This window comes from Carex rostrata, chromosome 11 (assembly GCF_964058835.1).
Source record: "Carex rostrata chromosome 11, lpCarRost1.2, whole genome shotgun sequence".
Taxonomy (NCBI): Eukaryota; Viridiplantae; Streptophyta; class Magnoliopsida; order Poales; family Cyperaceae; genus Carex; species Carex rostrata.
In genome coordinates, this window is record NC_135928.1 from 5,133,631 (window position 1) to 5,147,859 (window position 14,229).

Sequence of the window (14,229 nt, forward strand, 5' to 3'; positions counted from 1 at the left end):
ACTTGGCGAACTAACTGTATTTGCTGCGGAATCACTTAGTGTACTTCTCTAACTTATAGTTAATGACAATTTTAAAACTTTCTAGAGCATTTTAAAACTGAACCACTTCTCAAACTTACAGTTTTTTCAAATAAACTCCAGAAATTATGCGAAATTATTTTTTTTGCATCAAAATTATTTTTTTGAAATTAAATTTATTTTATTTTTTTTGAAAAAAAAATTCATAATTTTTTTTCTTCAATTATTAATATTTATATATGCATTTATAGCCTGTAAATTAACACTACACATACTGTAAAACATACAGATGCAAACTATAGAACTTCAATACTGTAAAATTCTCAAATGCAAACTATAAAACTAACATATACAAACTATAAAAATGTAAACCATAAAACTGAGATAAACATAATGCAAACTTCCATACTATAAATTTAAAAGATGTAAACAGTAAAACTAACAGATGCAAACTATAAAACATCAATACATCAACTATTCACAACCACATTGTTAAACATTAGTAACTGTTCACAAGCATAAACTATCACTATTAAAAACATCATTGTTCAACAGTAGCAAAAACAAACAATAACATTCTAAATACAAATTCATACATTCCACACAAGCATATTATTCAACATACAAAATTTTTTACTTCATAACCCTTTGTTTAGTATTGTTTGATGAGTTAGAAGCCTCATCACTAGAACAATGCATTATTTAGAAATATCATCCTGCAAAAAAAAAAAAACAAAAACAAATAAGATTATAAAACTGTGAACTATATCCTGTAAAACACTCAACATATCATGTAAAAATGTAAATTATATCCTATGAAATTGTGAACTACATACTGTAAACCTTTAAACATCAATAATAATAGATAATATAAAATGATGCATATATCATGTAAAACTGTGAACTATATCCGGTAAAATAATCTACATAACATTTAAACTTGATTCATATATCCTATAAAATACTGTATAGATCCTGTAAATCTATTAGAAAAATACTGAAAATTTAAATAAATAAAAATGTTAAACCAGATCCTGTAAATATTGCATATATTTGTAAACTATTGCATATATATCATGTGAAACTTAAACAGATCAATACAATAAAGAAAAAGTAATATAATGCATAGCTCATATAAAATATATGATATATTATGTAAAACTATGAAACATATCCTAAAAAATAATCTACAATAATTTAAAGCCTAACTGACCAATCATATAAATTAATGTATAAAACCTATAAACTGATTACATGCATCCTGAAAATTTAAATCCGTAAATAACTCACTCAATTTAAATTTCACTGCTGCCCTTCAATCAAAATTGCAAATGATAAAGATCATAGATGATTCGTCGTGTTCTTCTTTCAAAAGTGAAATCAATTACTGTAAAATAAAATATCGAATCCTGTAAGTTCTTTAATCAAAAAGTTCAAAACGACAACATTACGAAAACGATCTATGTAATTTTGAATTAAAATATCAAATTCAAAATAAAAAATTCAAATCAGACATTGAAATAATGTGAGATCCGATATTACTCACGCGACGGAGTTGAGCACGAGGTCTCTCTTGGAGAGATGACGTCAACAATTATCGCTGCTGATCTCGAGAACTCATCGAAGAGAGAGATAGGCGGAGAGAGAGATCGGCGAGGAGAGACCGTTGCGGCCGTCGCTGTGCGTCGCTTGAAGGAGAATCAAGCAAAGAAACGATGCAATTTAAATCGTAAATGATGAAGATCAGAGATCATTCATCATGTTCTTCTTTTAAAAGTGAAATCGAATACCGTAAAACAAAATATCGAATCAAGTTCTTAAATCAGAAAATTCAAATTGATAACATTACCATTTGTGTACCAGACGCAAGTCAATGCTCTCACCGCGATTTAGATTTTTTTTCCAAAATCAACGTGAGTCTCTTTTTGATGAATCTTGGCAGAGCTGCTAGATATGTATTAAGGAAATGCAAAACCAGCGAACCATTACATCTAATTATATGAAATTGTGAATTTAAATCAAGACACATAAAAGCAGTCAAAAGAAAACAAACACCAGCGCCGACCCTCTATAACTTGTTCTACCAGTAAGAAATCAATGCAAGTCTCCGCGAGTTTTTTTGTTTTTTTCAAAATCAACGTGATTTCTCATAGTGGATTTGATTCCTTCGTCAACGTGAGTCTCACTGATGAAAAATGAATTTTCAGAGTTCGATCGAATTTTAGATCTAGAAATTTTTGTCTCCGTAAAGTGAGAAAAAAAAAAAAAAAAAAAATCGCCTCAGAAAGAAAACAAGTTGATCGAAGGAAAATTTTGAAAATGAGATTTAAAAAAGTAAATAGAGGCACGAAAAGAAGGTTAAATAGACAGAGTAAGTGGTCAGTTAGAAGATGGGACCGGTGTCCGTTAAAATTAGTTAAACAAGGAATGGATAAAACGTGAACAATGTGTTGTGGATAGAAATCTTTTCTCTAAAAGAAGAGTCATGTGAAATTTTTTATTCTTAGACGTATTCACTTCAAATAATTTTTAGCATAAACATATCTAGATAATTCGTTTTAATATAAAACTAGTTGCTTGCTTTTAGTATTATAACTATGGAAAATAGACCGTACGTGTGACTGTTTATTTTAAAAATATTAAACGAGTTACCTTTAACAAATTCTTATGAAAACTTAGGTAATTTATTTTTAACATTATTTAGTTCTTTTTAGCACAATTATAATTCATGTCTGGTGATGGTTCATAAATCACGTGTATTGAGAAATATAAATATATAGGCGTTAAACAGAACAATGAAATATAAAAGAAACCAACTAATTTTTTACAAGAATAACATTTTTGTTAAAAGTACAGAGTCTTTTGGTAATTTTTCTCAATTATTATGTCTTAAAAACAATTAACTGTTAAAGATAATTAATTACATATAACACATATATGTTAAGAAAATTAAATATTGGGCGCATCCATCAGTCCCTGTTTTCTGCCGTTTCTATAAAGTTGCCATTTGGTCTCTGCTAATTTAAGTTTGTACATGTTTGGTCCACAAAGTCATTTTCCAGCAGAAGAAATTGATCAAGTAGCAATCTGTGCTGATGTGGCATAATTCAAATTATTAATTTATTAAGTTTGAAAAATGAAAATTGGTGGAAGTCCTCATAAACGCTGTTAGTTTGAATTGGACCTTTTAATTGAAGATCACTCACTCACTCAATTTTCTTTTTTTTTTGAAAACTTGATAGTAGCTACTCATTCATCTTTCTTTGGAATAAAAAAAATGCTGCGGAAGCCGAAATGGTTTCCAGACTGAAGGGGTATTCGGCAACGCTCCTTAAGGGATCAAGGATTAAGATTTTAATCCTTGCTAAGGAGCACTTATTCGGTGAAGTAAGAGGATTAAGAATGAAAACTTAATATGAATAAAATATATTATGTAGTATGTAAAGACCTAAATACTCTTATATCAAATGTATCATTGTTGCTATGCAATTAAATTAAGAAGGCTCATTACATTATAATATAGTTTACATAATTACATTTAATTAAAATTAAGTAATTTAGTCAATAAAATCAATAACTAATTGTATTTGCCCAAAATTTAGATTGAGCGGACAGTCCTTCACCAAAAACATTTAAAAAATAAAAAATTTCATTTTTTTTGGCAAATTGGCATAAATTGGCATTCATGAACTATGGTAAGATTCATACAACATCAGATATGGGAGCAACGCCTATGCTATCCTGATGCATTCCAGAAACACAATTGACACAACAAAGTTGGGAGTGCTGCAAATTTTACATATTACAATAAAACAAATGCCCAAAATAATTACATTAAAGCATCATAAACTGATCACAACAAAACACAATTGATACATACTTAGATTTGGTGTTTGAGAAAAAAATTTAAGTTTCAATATCATACTCACTTATATTTGTTTAATTAGCAACTAGTTCATCTGAAGCGATATCACTAAAGCGTTGGTATCAATTCCAACGATTAACATGTACCAATTGCACCTGCAATAAGAACAATTTAATATTAGTGAGCAATAAGAACAGATTAACATGTACCAATTGTGCCTTGGTATCAATTCCAACGAGCACCAATTGGTCGTAGTATTACGAACTGGTATGTACCAAAAATGGTACCGATAACTGTTAGGCTCGATTTAAGGAGTAAATTATATGAAAATTCTGAACACCACGAACGCAGCAAGTTTGAATAGTTGTGGGCTTCACGCTAGTCTTTTTTATGCACTGATACTGAAAATAAATATGATTAATGAAATGAGTCAAAATTCAGATTGACTAAATAAGACTAATAATTCACCGGTACAGAAGGCAAGAATGATACCGCATCTGTAAGCCCTTTGGATCCTGCAAAGAAAAATATTATAGAATAAGAATTATGTTGAGAATACGCAAATTGGTATAAATTGACAAAATTAATAATAAAAAATTATCCTATAAGCACAAATAAATGCTAATTGTTCTTTTGTTTTCTCTAGAATTTGGTCTAACAGGCGTTTTCACCTCAAATTGCACAAATTCTACATCATCCAGAACTTCATTCCAAATTTGAAATAAAGCTAACTTGAAATCCAAATTTTGTTTCAATTCATAACAGCCTACAAGACCGCTAACTCTGATCATGACAAAGAAACTTCGACCAAAACACCTGATTTGGAAACAATAAATCAAAGAAGAGAACGAAAATCTGGTAAAAGAGAGTTTTAATGAGTTTGTTGTCGGCGTCGAAAATCTTAACAAATACTTTCCCCACCACCTCCGATGCAATAAGAGGGAATTTTAAACAAAATGAGGCAACAAAAACACATCAAGACAGATCTCGATCAATAGAGCGTCTCGGTGTGAAACCTCCTATGACATCGAATCGGTTAGTCTGTCGCCGGTGAGCTCGTGAGAGAGGCAAAGTAGCAATATGTGCTGATGTGGCATAATTCAATTATTAATTTATTAAGTTTGAAAAATGAAAATTGGTGGAAGTCCTCATAAACGCTGTTAATTTGAATTGGGCCTTTTAATAGAAGATCACTCATTCATCTTTCTTTAGAATAAAAAAATGCTGCGGAAGCCGAAATGGTTTCCGGACCGAATCATTCAAGCATCAAAGTTGAAACCTTGAACTGTATAGTCTGTATATGGACCACAATGGAAGGTGCATCAGAATTTAGGGTCCGTTAACGCAATTTGTTAGAAAAGAAAAAAAAAAAATACAAAATTGAAATAACGGCGCCGTTAGCCACTTTTCTCTGGAGAAATATATCTGTGCAGGGGACCCATCGTCCATCGAATCAGGAAATAATTCCGTTGAAGAGATGATGTGATGTGGCTAGGGGTGTCAACGGGTACGATAAGAGTTGGATGAAGGCATTTTTTATACCTGTACATGTTATAAATTATTTTCATCCACAATCTAACCTTATCCGCTAAACCCTAAACTCTAAACCTTACCCGTACCTTACCTTTATCAATTACTAGTGTCATACCCATGCATTGCAACGGGGATATATTATAAGAAACAAATATATCAATGAAAATAATAATTATCTAAAAATTAAAACACATGTTAATAGAAAATTTATATGATTATGTATTTTTAATTAACTTTAATCGTTATCTCTGATAACAATTTGATGATGTGATAATTTTTTATTTTTTAAGTACCAATGATATCAAATAATAGCTCCATTCGAATCTAATATCAAATATCATATAACAATTCAATATCAACATATAATATGATATCAAAAAACATAAATAAAAAGTGTTATCGTGTGTATGTATAGGACACACACACACACACATATTATAAGAAAAATATATATTCATACACATGTTCCAATTTGTTTTCAATTTATAACACACACACACACACATTGATATATTCTATATCGGAAATATATTATAAATTGCCCGCACCAATATGTATAGAAACAAAGAAAGAGAAATAAGGAAATAAAAAAAAATGATTTCCATTGTGATCCGTATAGAAACGAAGAAGGAAACAATAAATAAAAAAATAGAAGGTGGAGTCTTCTCAATTGAAGATGAGAAATATGAAAAAAAAAAGAAACAGATAAATATATCGCTAAATTTTAGAATTTATTCAATTTTAATTGTAACGTATCGTGCGGCAGCATATGTGGTGGGCATGTTTTTAACTAAATTTAGACTTCTATACATAAAACATATGCATTTAATCAAAAGAAGACAAAATATATAATTGGAGAGCTTAGATTAAATCCAAAGTTTCATCTCTCAATCGTAGCCGTTGGCGGATCGGACACCCAACGTGCTTAATAATAGAATAGAGATAGTTGTTGAATAACGAAACAGTAGCTGGTAAATAACGGATAATGTTAATATAACAATTATTTTTTATTATTTCCTAAATAAAATATTAAAACATATTCATTTCACACATATGTACGCGTTTTAAAGATCTAAACTTTATTGGAATTTGCTAGAATTTATTTACGTTTTCATTGGTTAATTAAATATAACACAATTATCTAGAGTAGTTGGAAAATGAATATTCATTACTCATTAATATATATAATATATAATTTTATTTATTTTATAATTACTCGATCGGGTAACAGGTATGGAATAAGCTTTTCCCCCTTACCCATTTAAATAACAAAAAAAAATCTTTACCCGTACCTGTGTCCGATAAGTTTAAGAAAAATAATCTTATCCACACTGGCGAAGATGATTTCTTATTAGAACTCAGACGGGATAGAATCCCATATTATTGGTTGGGTTTAGCTTACCCAATTTCTTAAGTATCGAGGTCAGATTCAATAATTCAGAATGAAAAAAAGACAAAATCGTTCCATTATGAGTTTCAATTTATTCATTTTGAATCCTTTCTATCTTCTACTTTTTTTTTATTTCCTTTTTTCTTGGATTCTTGAACCTATGAATTTATATTATTCCATTTCAATCTCTTTCCAATACCTCCCAAGGAAAATCCCCAATTGGATCCAAAATTGACGGGTTAGTGTAAGCTTATCCATGCGGTTATGCACTCTTGAAAAGGAATAACTTTATGAAAGATCCTGGCTTTTGTGCTAGATTCTTTCAATGACCTATGTTGTCTTGATCGTGGCTCAAACCAAATGAGCAAAACATAATAAAAAATAGAATAAAATGATCAAGAAGGGTGAGAGTAGGCAAATGCCTACCCCTGGATTCAATTGTTTTTTAGATTTAGTGGTATTTTATACTTGTGCCTACCCCTAAATGAATATAATGTCTACTCCTGAATTTAATTTACAGTCCAGTAGAAGAAAATTGCGTAGAAATGTAAGTCAGTCCAAATTGATTTGCGTGACAGAAAGAAAGAAAGAAAAAAAAGACATAATCTAATTAGCTATTCCACTTAGTAGAATCATTGATTTGTTAGGAGAAAAAAGAGGTCCGTTACTAAGGATATAAATATGTACTATGTCGTGATTAGTCACGTTGTAATTTGGATCACGTATCGTGTCGTGCTATGACCAAATTTGAAAGGATGATCATGACACGTGAATGGTCACAACACATTAATCACGCCACTACCTCACATGACGTGTCCAAATGTGACCGGTCACATTTGTCAAGTTTGGTCACGTTTAACTATTTTTTTCATAATTTAGGTTAGATTATTTAAGATTCACCACTCGATTAAGATCTAACGGTCCTAATTACACGTGACCATGTGTCATAACGTGACCATATCTTTTACGTGATGTGACTTTCTGTGCCAAATTTTTAAAAAATAGTCATGTCATGTGGATGGTCACATATGTAACCAGCACACTTGTTGGAAACAAAAATAATGGCTAACCTAACAGAGAAATTGTTAAGAAGAAGAAGAGAAGGCAGAGAAAGTTTCTGCAGCAAAATCTATAATTAACTTGTTATTCTCATACACTCCAAACACAAATACAAAAGCTGATTATATAGCCTCACATATATTAAATAACTGACTACCTAAATTTAGAACTTTTGACTCCCTAAATTAACTAACAGCTCTTATATTTTAGCTACTGTTACAAATAAGTAATGCTAAATATAGCTCCACTAACATTAAATAACTATCCACTTATATTTCTGCTGCAACAAATCTAAATATAGCTTTTCTGCTGCAACAAATCTAAATAAAACTGAAACACGTCTAAAGCTGGTCTAATCTATTTTTCACCTTCAACAGTTTGTGTTTCAACACTCCCCCTCAGCGGTAAAACAATTACATCTGGGATACACCTATGAGTTCCCTGTTAAGCTCGAACTTCTCCTTGGTCAGCACCTTCGTAAAAATGTCTGCATACTATTTGTCAGATCGACAAAATTTCAGCTGCACTTCTTGCTTCTCGACTGCATCTCTAGTGTAGTGATACTTGATGGCAATGTTCTTGATTCTGTCATGGCTTATTGGATTCTCGCTGATTGCTATGGCAGATTTACTGTCACTGTAGATGGTGACTGGTTCCTCCACTTTGCTGTTGACATCCTCCAATATTCTTTTAAGCCAAATGGCATGTGCAACAGCTCTTGCTGCTGCAACGTATTCTGCCTCGGCTGATGACAAGGCAACCACCGTTTATTTCTTGGATGACCATGAGCAAATACCTAATCCAAGTGAGAACGCATAGCCCGAAGTACTCTTCATGTCATCTTGGCATCCCGCCCAGTCGCTATCGGTATAACCAATCAGCTTTGAGCTCTTGACCGGTTTGTACCATATGCCATATGCAACAGTACATTTGATGTACCTTAGAACTCGTTTTGCCGCTGTAACATGCTTTTGTGTAGGACAATCCATATACCTTGATAAAAGGCTTGAGCTGAACATGATGTCTGGCCTTTTTGTAGTCAAGTACAGTAAACTTCCAACCAAACTGCGGTATTCAGTTGGATCTGCTTTTGCCGAACCATCTTCCTTCTTGAATTTTTCAAATGGAACAAGTGGTGTTGTGACACTCTTGCAATCTTGTAATCTATTCTTTTTTAATATGTTTTCCGCATATTTCTTCTGAGATATGAATATCCCATCTTGAACTTGAGCCACTTCTATACCTAAGAAGTATTTCATCAATCCAATGTCACTCATGTCATAGGTATTCATCATCTCTCCTTTAAACCTTTGCATCATTTCTTCACTGTTTCCCGTGTAGATTAAATCATCTACATATAGAGCAACTGATAGGGCCATGTTCCCAAGGCCCTTGTAGCCTCAAACTGGATCATGAACAAGTCCGGGATTAGGATCTCGTTTTGCGAGGCCAGCCCGGGACACAATGCAAAGTCCAGGATTGAGGCCCATAATAAGTTGGCCCAGCTATGACCAAGATAGCCTACACCCCGGTATAAGGCCCAAAGCCGCTCCCGGGTCAATAACCGCTTGTAACTGGCAGCCACGTCGGCTACCGACCTCTCCGCTGTCCACACAGCCACGATCACACGATCATAAGTGGCTACCACCACATAACCATATAACTGACCCATGTTCTGGATTACCCTGGCAGAGGTAAGGCGGTACGTAGGTCATGATATATAAGACCCTTCCCTCTGCAGGGAAAAGGGGTAAGAGAAGTCACAACAGGACACGCGGTAAGTACTGCGTTAGTAAGAGAAGAAGGAAGAGAACAGAAACCCATCTACTTCGTATCCCACGTTTTGTGCGATGCAGAGACGCGGTACACTCACGTTGAGAAAGCCGCGTATGCCCTCATCAAGGCAGGTCGGAATTTAAGACCATACTTTCAATCTCATCCAATCAAGGTATATACCGGAGTGCCTTTGAAGAAGGCATTCGCAAATTTCGAATCATCCGGACGCTTGTTGGCCTGGGCACTAGAACTGTCCGAGTTTGACATATCTTTCCACCCAAAAAGTTCACTCAAGTCCCAAATTTTCGTCGACTTCATAGCAGAGTACTCCGGTGCGCCTAAGGAATGGGAGGGGCAATGGAAACTATATGTCCATGGAGCCTCTTCATTACAAGGGGCCAGGGCTGGCGTATCCCTGCTCGGCCCACGAGGAGAGTTGTTAAATTATGCACTGCATTTTCAGTTCCCGGTTACCAATAACACGGCTGAATATGAGGCACTTATCGCGGGGTTGCGACTGGCTAAGGAGGTAGGTGCTCGTGAAGTCTGCTTACACAGCGATTCAGAGTTAGCAGTACGACAGCTTAACGAGGAATGTCGAACGATCGACGACAAGCTGCGTAGATACCGCGAGCATTTCCAAACTTTGAAGAGGCACTTTGATGAGGTGCAAATACAACACGTCCCGCGGACATAGAACAACCAAGCTGACGCATTATCCAAACTCGGAGCCGCAGGAAACCTCGATAAGGACAGACCAATCATCGTAATGGAAGTGCCTACTTCGAGCATAATGGAGGAAAGCCGGGAGATGTTAATGACTGAGACCAAGGAAACGTGGATGACACCAATGCTCTCGTTCCTCACCTCGGGTGCACTACCAGAAGATCCCCTAGCAGCCCGGCGCATTAAGAAAATAGCCCCCCGTACACCGTTTTTAACAACTGTCTCTATAAGCGAGGTTATGTCCGGCCATGGTTGAAGTGTATACCCGAAGATGACGCGAAATGAATCCGGCTGGACATTCACGAAGGATTATGCGGGAGCCATCAGGGGGCAAAGACTCTAGCCAAGCGCGCCATCCGGGCAGAATTTTACTGGCCAACTATGCAACAAGACACTGCGAATCTAGTCAGGAAATGCGACAAGTGCCAATTCCATTGCAAACTCAGCAACGTCCCCCCGTACGACCAGGTCTCTATCTCGGGGGCCTGGCCCTTCGATCTTTGGGGAATTGACATAGTTGGACCTTTCCCGAAGGCTTCGCTAAATAAGAAGTGGATAATAGTGGCGGTCGAATACTTCACCAAATGGGTAGAGGCCGAAGCCCTCTCCGAGATCACGGCTGTGGCCGCAAAAAAATTTATCTGGCGGAATATCATCTGCCGCTTTGGTGTCCCCTACGCTATCATCTCGGAAAACGGGACGCAATTTAATGCAGCAATGACGATGAAATTTCTCGCCAACCTCGGCATCCACAACAACTTCGCAAGCGTCAGCCACCCCGCCAACAACGGGCTTGCGGAGGTAACCAATCGCACAATATTAGATGGCTTAAAAAAGAAGGTGGCAGCTAACCGGAAGAATTGGCCCGACATGCTTGACCAGGTGCTGTGGGCATACCACACCACACCTAGAGAAGCCACGCAGCAGAGCCCATACTACCTTGTATACGGGATGGAGTCTGTCACCCCGATAGAGCTCATTCAGCCATCCCTTCGAGTCATGTCCTATGCACCGCACGACAATGAGGACGCCCGCGCCACCGACTTGGAGTTTGTGACAGAAGCTCGCGAGCAAGCAAGGGTTCGCACGGAAGAATACCAAAGACGCATCAAACGCGCATTCGACAGGAAAGTGGTACCCCGGGATTTTTCACCCGGGGACTTGGTGCTGAAAATGGTGGAAGCCTCAGGCAGGCACGTCAGAAAACTTGGGCCCAATTGGAAGGCCCTTATCGAGTGGTATGCCCTCGACGAAAAGGTGCGTATAAGCTAGAAGACATGGAAGGACGCAATCTCATCCGACCGTGGAATGTTATCCACCTCCGCAAGTTCTACATTTAAATAGCACCATGCCGAAATACATTTGCTGTCCGCAATTATTTCGATGTATCCTATTTGATTTTTTCTTTCGCATTTTTTTTTTATTTTAAGGGCTTGAGGCCTCGAGGACTGTAAGGGGATGCATACCCGACCTCGGACGGCTGTAGGTGATAGGTGTCGTGTATTGAGATTTATGATAATGTTTTTAGTTCATGAGTAACTTTGGTGAAGTAGACAGCATACGCAATTATGTTTCGCTTATAAATAAATAACGAGGTTCGCAAAAGACGAAAGCCTATGAGGCGACGGAGCGAACCTCGCATATAGACAAATAACGAGGTTTGTAAATGACGAAAGCCTATGTGGCGACGGAGCGAACCTCGCATAAAACTTAGCAACGAGTTTCATAAAAGACGAAAGCCTATGTGGCGACGGAACGAACCTCGCATATAAATAAACAACGAGGTTCGTAAAAGACGAAAGCCTATGTGGCGACGGAACGAACCTCACATATAAATAAATAACGAGGTTCGCAAAAGACGAATGCCTATGAGGCGACGGAGCGAACCTCACATATAGACAAATAACGAGGTTCGTAAAAGACGAAAGCCTATGTGGCGACGGAACGAACCTCGCATCTAAGCAAATAACGAGGTTCGTAAATGACGAAAGCCTATGTGGCGACAGAGCGAACCTCGCATCTAAGCAAATAATGAGGTTCGTAAAAGACGAAAGCCTATGAGGCGACGAAACGAACCTCGCATTATGAAGACTCATACCACCCCCTCTGCCTTACGAAGAACAGGGAGACACCATCAAGATCAATGCAAAAAGAGGGGAGGAGAAAGGGAGAAGTACCCCCCCCTCTACGAAAACAAAACGCAGCACCAAAAAGCAGAAGAATACGAAAAAAGGATCGCCTGTAAGAAAGGTAATAAGTTACAAAAATTTCTGTTACCTCCCCACATCCCGGGGAGTAAATTCGCAAATTCAACCGTTATACCTTCCTAGCAGGATGGCTATGTTTTAAATATTATACCCATTTCTGTTATTACCCCCACATCCCGGGGGCTTCAAATTACATAATTTTAGCAAGACAAACAAAAAAAAGCTACTACCAGCCAACCACCAACTCTTCGTGCCATTCGACCCCATCTGCCAACGATGTCCCACTTGACCTACATAATTATAACGATGTAAGGTAAAGACATGACAATATCGGGCTAAGGGGTAAATGAGGTTAATGTAAGTATGCCTTACCTGGCGCGATCACGACGCTGGAGAATGAGGGGAAGACACATCCATTCCAGAAGTCCCTGCGGTCTCCGTGATCGGCTCTCCCTCAGCACAGGCGGTCGGTAGTACGATCGCATCTGCAGGCGGATTATCAGGATTGTCATTCACATGACCATCAGGATCAGCTTCAAGTGGAACGGGATCTTCATCGTTCGGCAGAAGGGGAGGGCCGTTGGGGTTTGCGGGGTCCGTCTCGACGGGATCCTCGCCTTGCCGCTCCTCGGGAGGGGCCGGGCAAACCCCGTCACTTGTTTCTCCCTCTCCCCTAATCCACCCTGCGCTAGGATCATTCACGTTCACAGGCCAGTTGAACACTTTCCATGGACAAGCGATGGTCGCGGGTTCAGCGCTAAAGAAATGTTCCGGAGGCTTCACGAGTTGGCCGTTGGCATTCCGCAGTCTATCCTTTTTCCTATCCCAGGTAAACCCGGGAAGGCGCAAGGGGTAGCTGTCCTCCCTTTTGATATGCACGAACCCGCAGCGGCGGGGGTCGAAGGGATATATCTTGCTCAGCCTTTTTAATTCCTTGTAAATAGCTGCCTTCGTTAAATTGCCTGTGGCAATTCGGACAGCCTCAGCAAAGGCGTTGCTGTTCAAAATCTTGTCTATAGCACGACGAGATATATCCTCCTCCCTACAAGCAAGGTCTCCCTTTACTTTGCCCAATTCCTCGTTTCGAGTTTTTAATTCCTCTTCCATTTCGGTAATTTTCGCACGAGCCTTTGCTAACTCTTCTTCTTTCTGAGTTAGCGCGGCTTGTTGTTTTACGAGAGTCCCTTTGTAGTTGTCCATCTCCCTTTTCAGAGCTCGAATTTCCTCGAGTCTGATGTTTGAGAGACGGTTTCGACTAAGCATCTGATCCCTGAAAAAATCCCTCTCAATAATAGCTGAAGTAGCCTTAGAAACACCGGGCTTAGGGGCGTGAAGCTGAAAAGTCTCTTTCTCCAATTTATCCCACAGGGAACCAATAATGACCCCGGAATGGTGCTGATAGTGCATCGCCAGGCCGAGAACACCTCGAGAATCATTCTCGATCATCTGATGCTCCTCCAACGAGGAAGTCACGCGAAACGCCTCTCGAGCATATCTCGCCCGATCTTCGTTAGTAGGGGTGATGTTCCACTGCATGTCATTATACCCCAGAAAGTAAACCCCCAAACTGTCAGGGTACTCTTTCGGGAAGTGGGTTTTCCACACCGTTCCCTTCCCCTTATCCGATTTGGGGATGATTGCTCGGAGTTGCTTGC

The 14,229-nt window shown here is 37.7% G+C and overlaps 1 protein-coding gene across 1 annotated transcript; it reads left to right on the forward strand.

Moving 5' to 3' along the window:
• Positions 1 to 9,535: 9,535 nt before the first annotated feature.
• LOC144561968 (uncharacterized) lies at positions 9,536 to 10,338 on the forward strand. The gene is made up of 2 exons (XM_078311076.1): positions 9,536 to 9,559; positions 9,607 to 10,338. Exons 1-2 carry the CDS (start codon positions 9,536 to 9,538, stop codon positions 10,336 to 10,338), a joined length of 756 nt encoding a protein of 251 aa, XP_078167202.1.
• Positions 10,339 to 14,229: the final 3,891 nt, after the last annotated feature.

What these genes read in the sequence shown, in the direction of transcription:
- LOC144561968 (XM_078311076.1), top strand. Translation starts at nt 9,536, where the DNA reads ATGTTCTGGATTACCCTGGCAGAG. An exon ending in TCTGGATTACCCTGGCAGAG is followed by an intron (nt 9,560 to 9,606) that starts GTAAGGCGGTAC and finishes TTCCCTCTGCAG; the next exon opens with GGAAAAGGGGTAAGAGAAGT.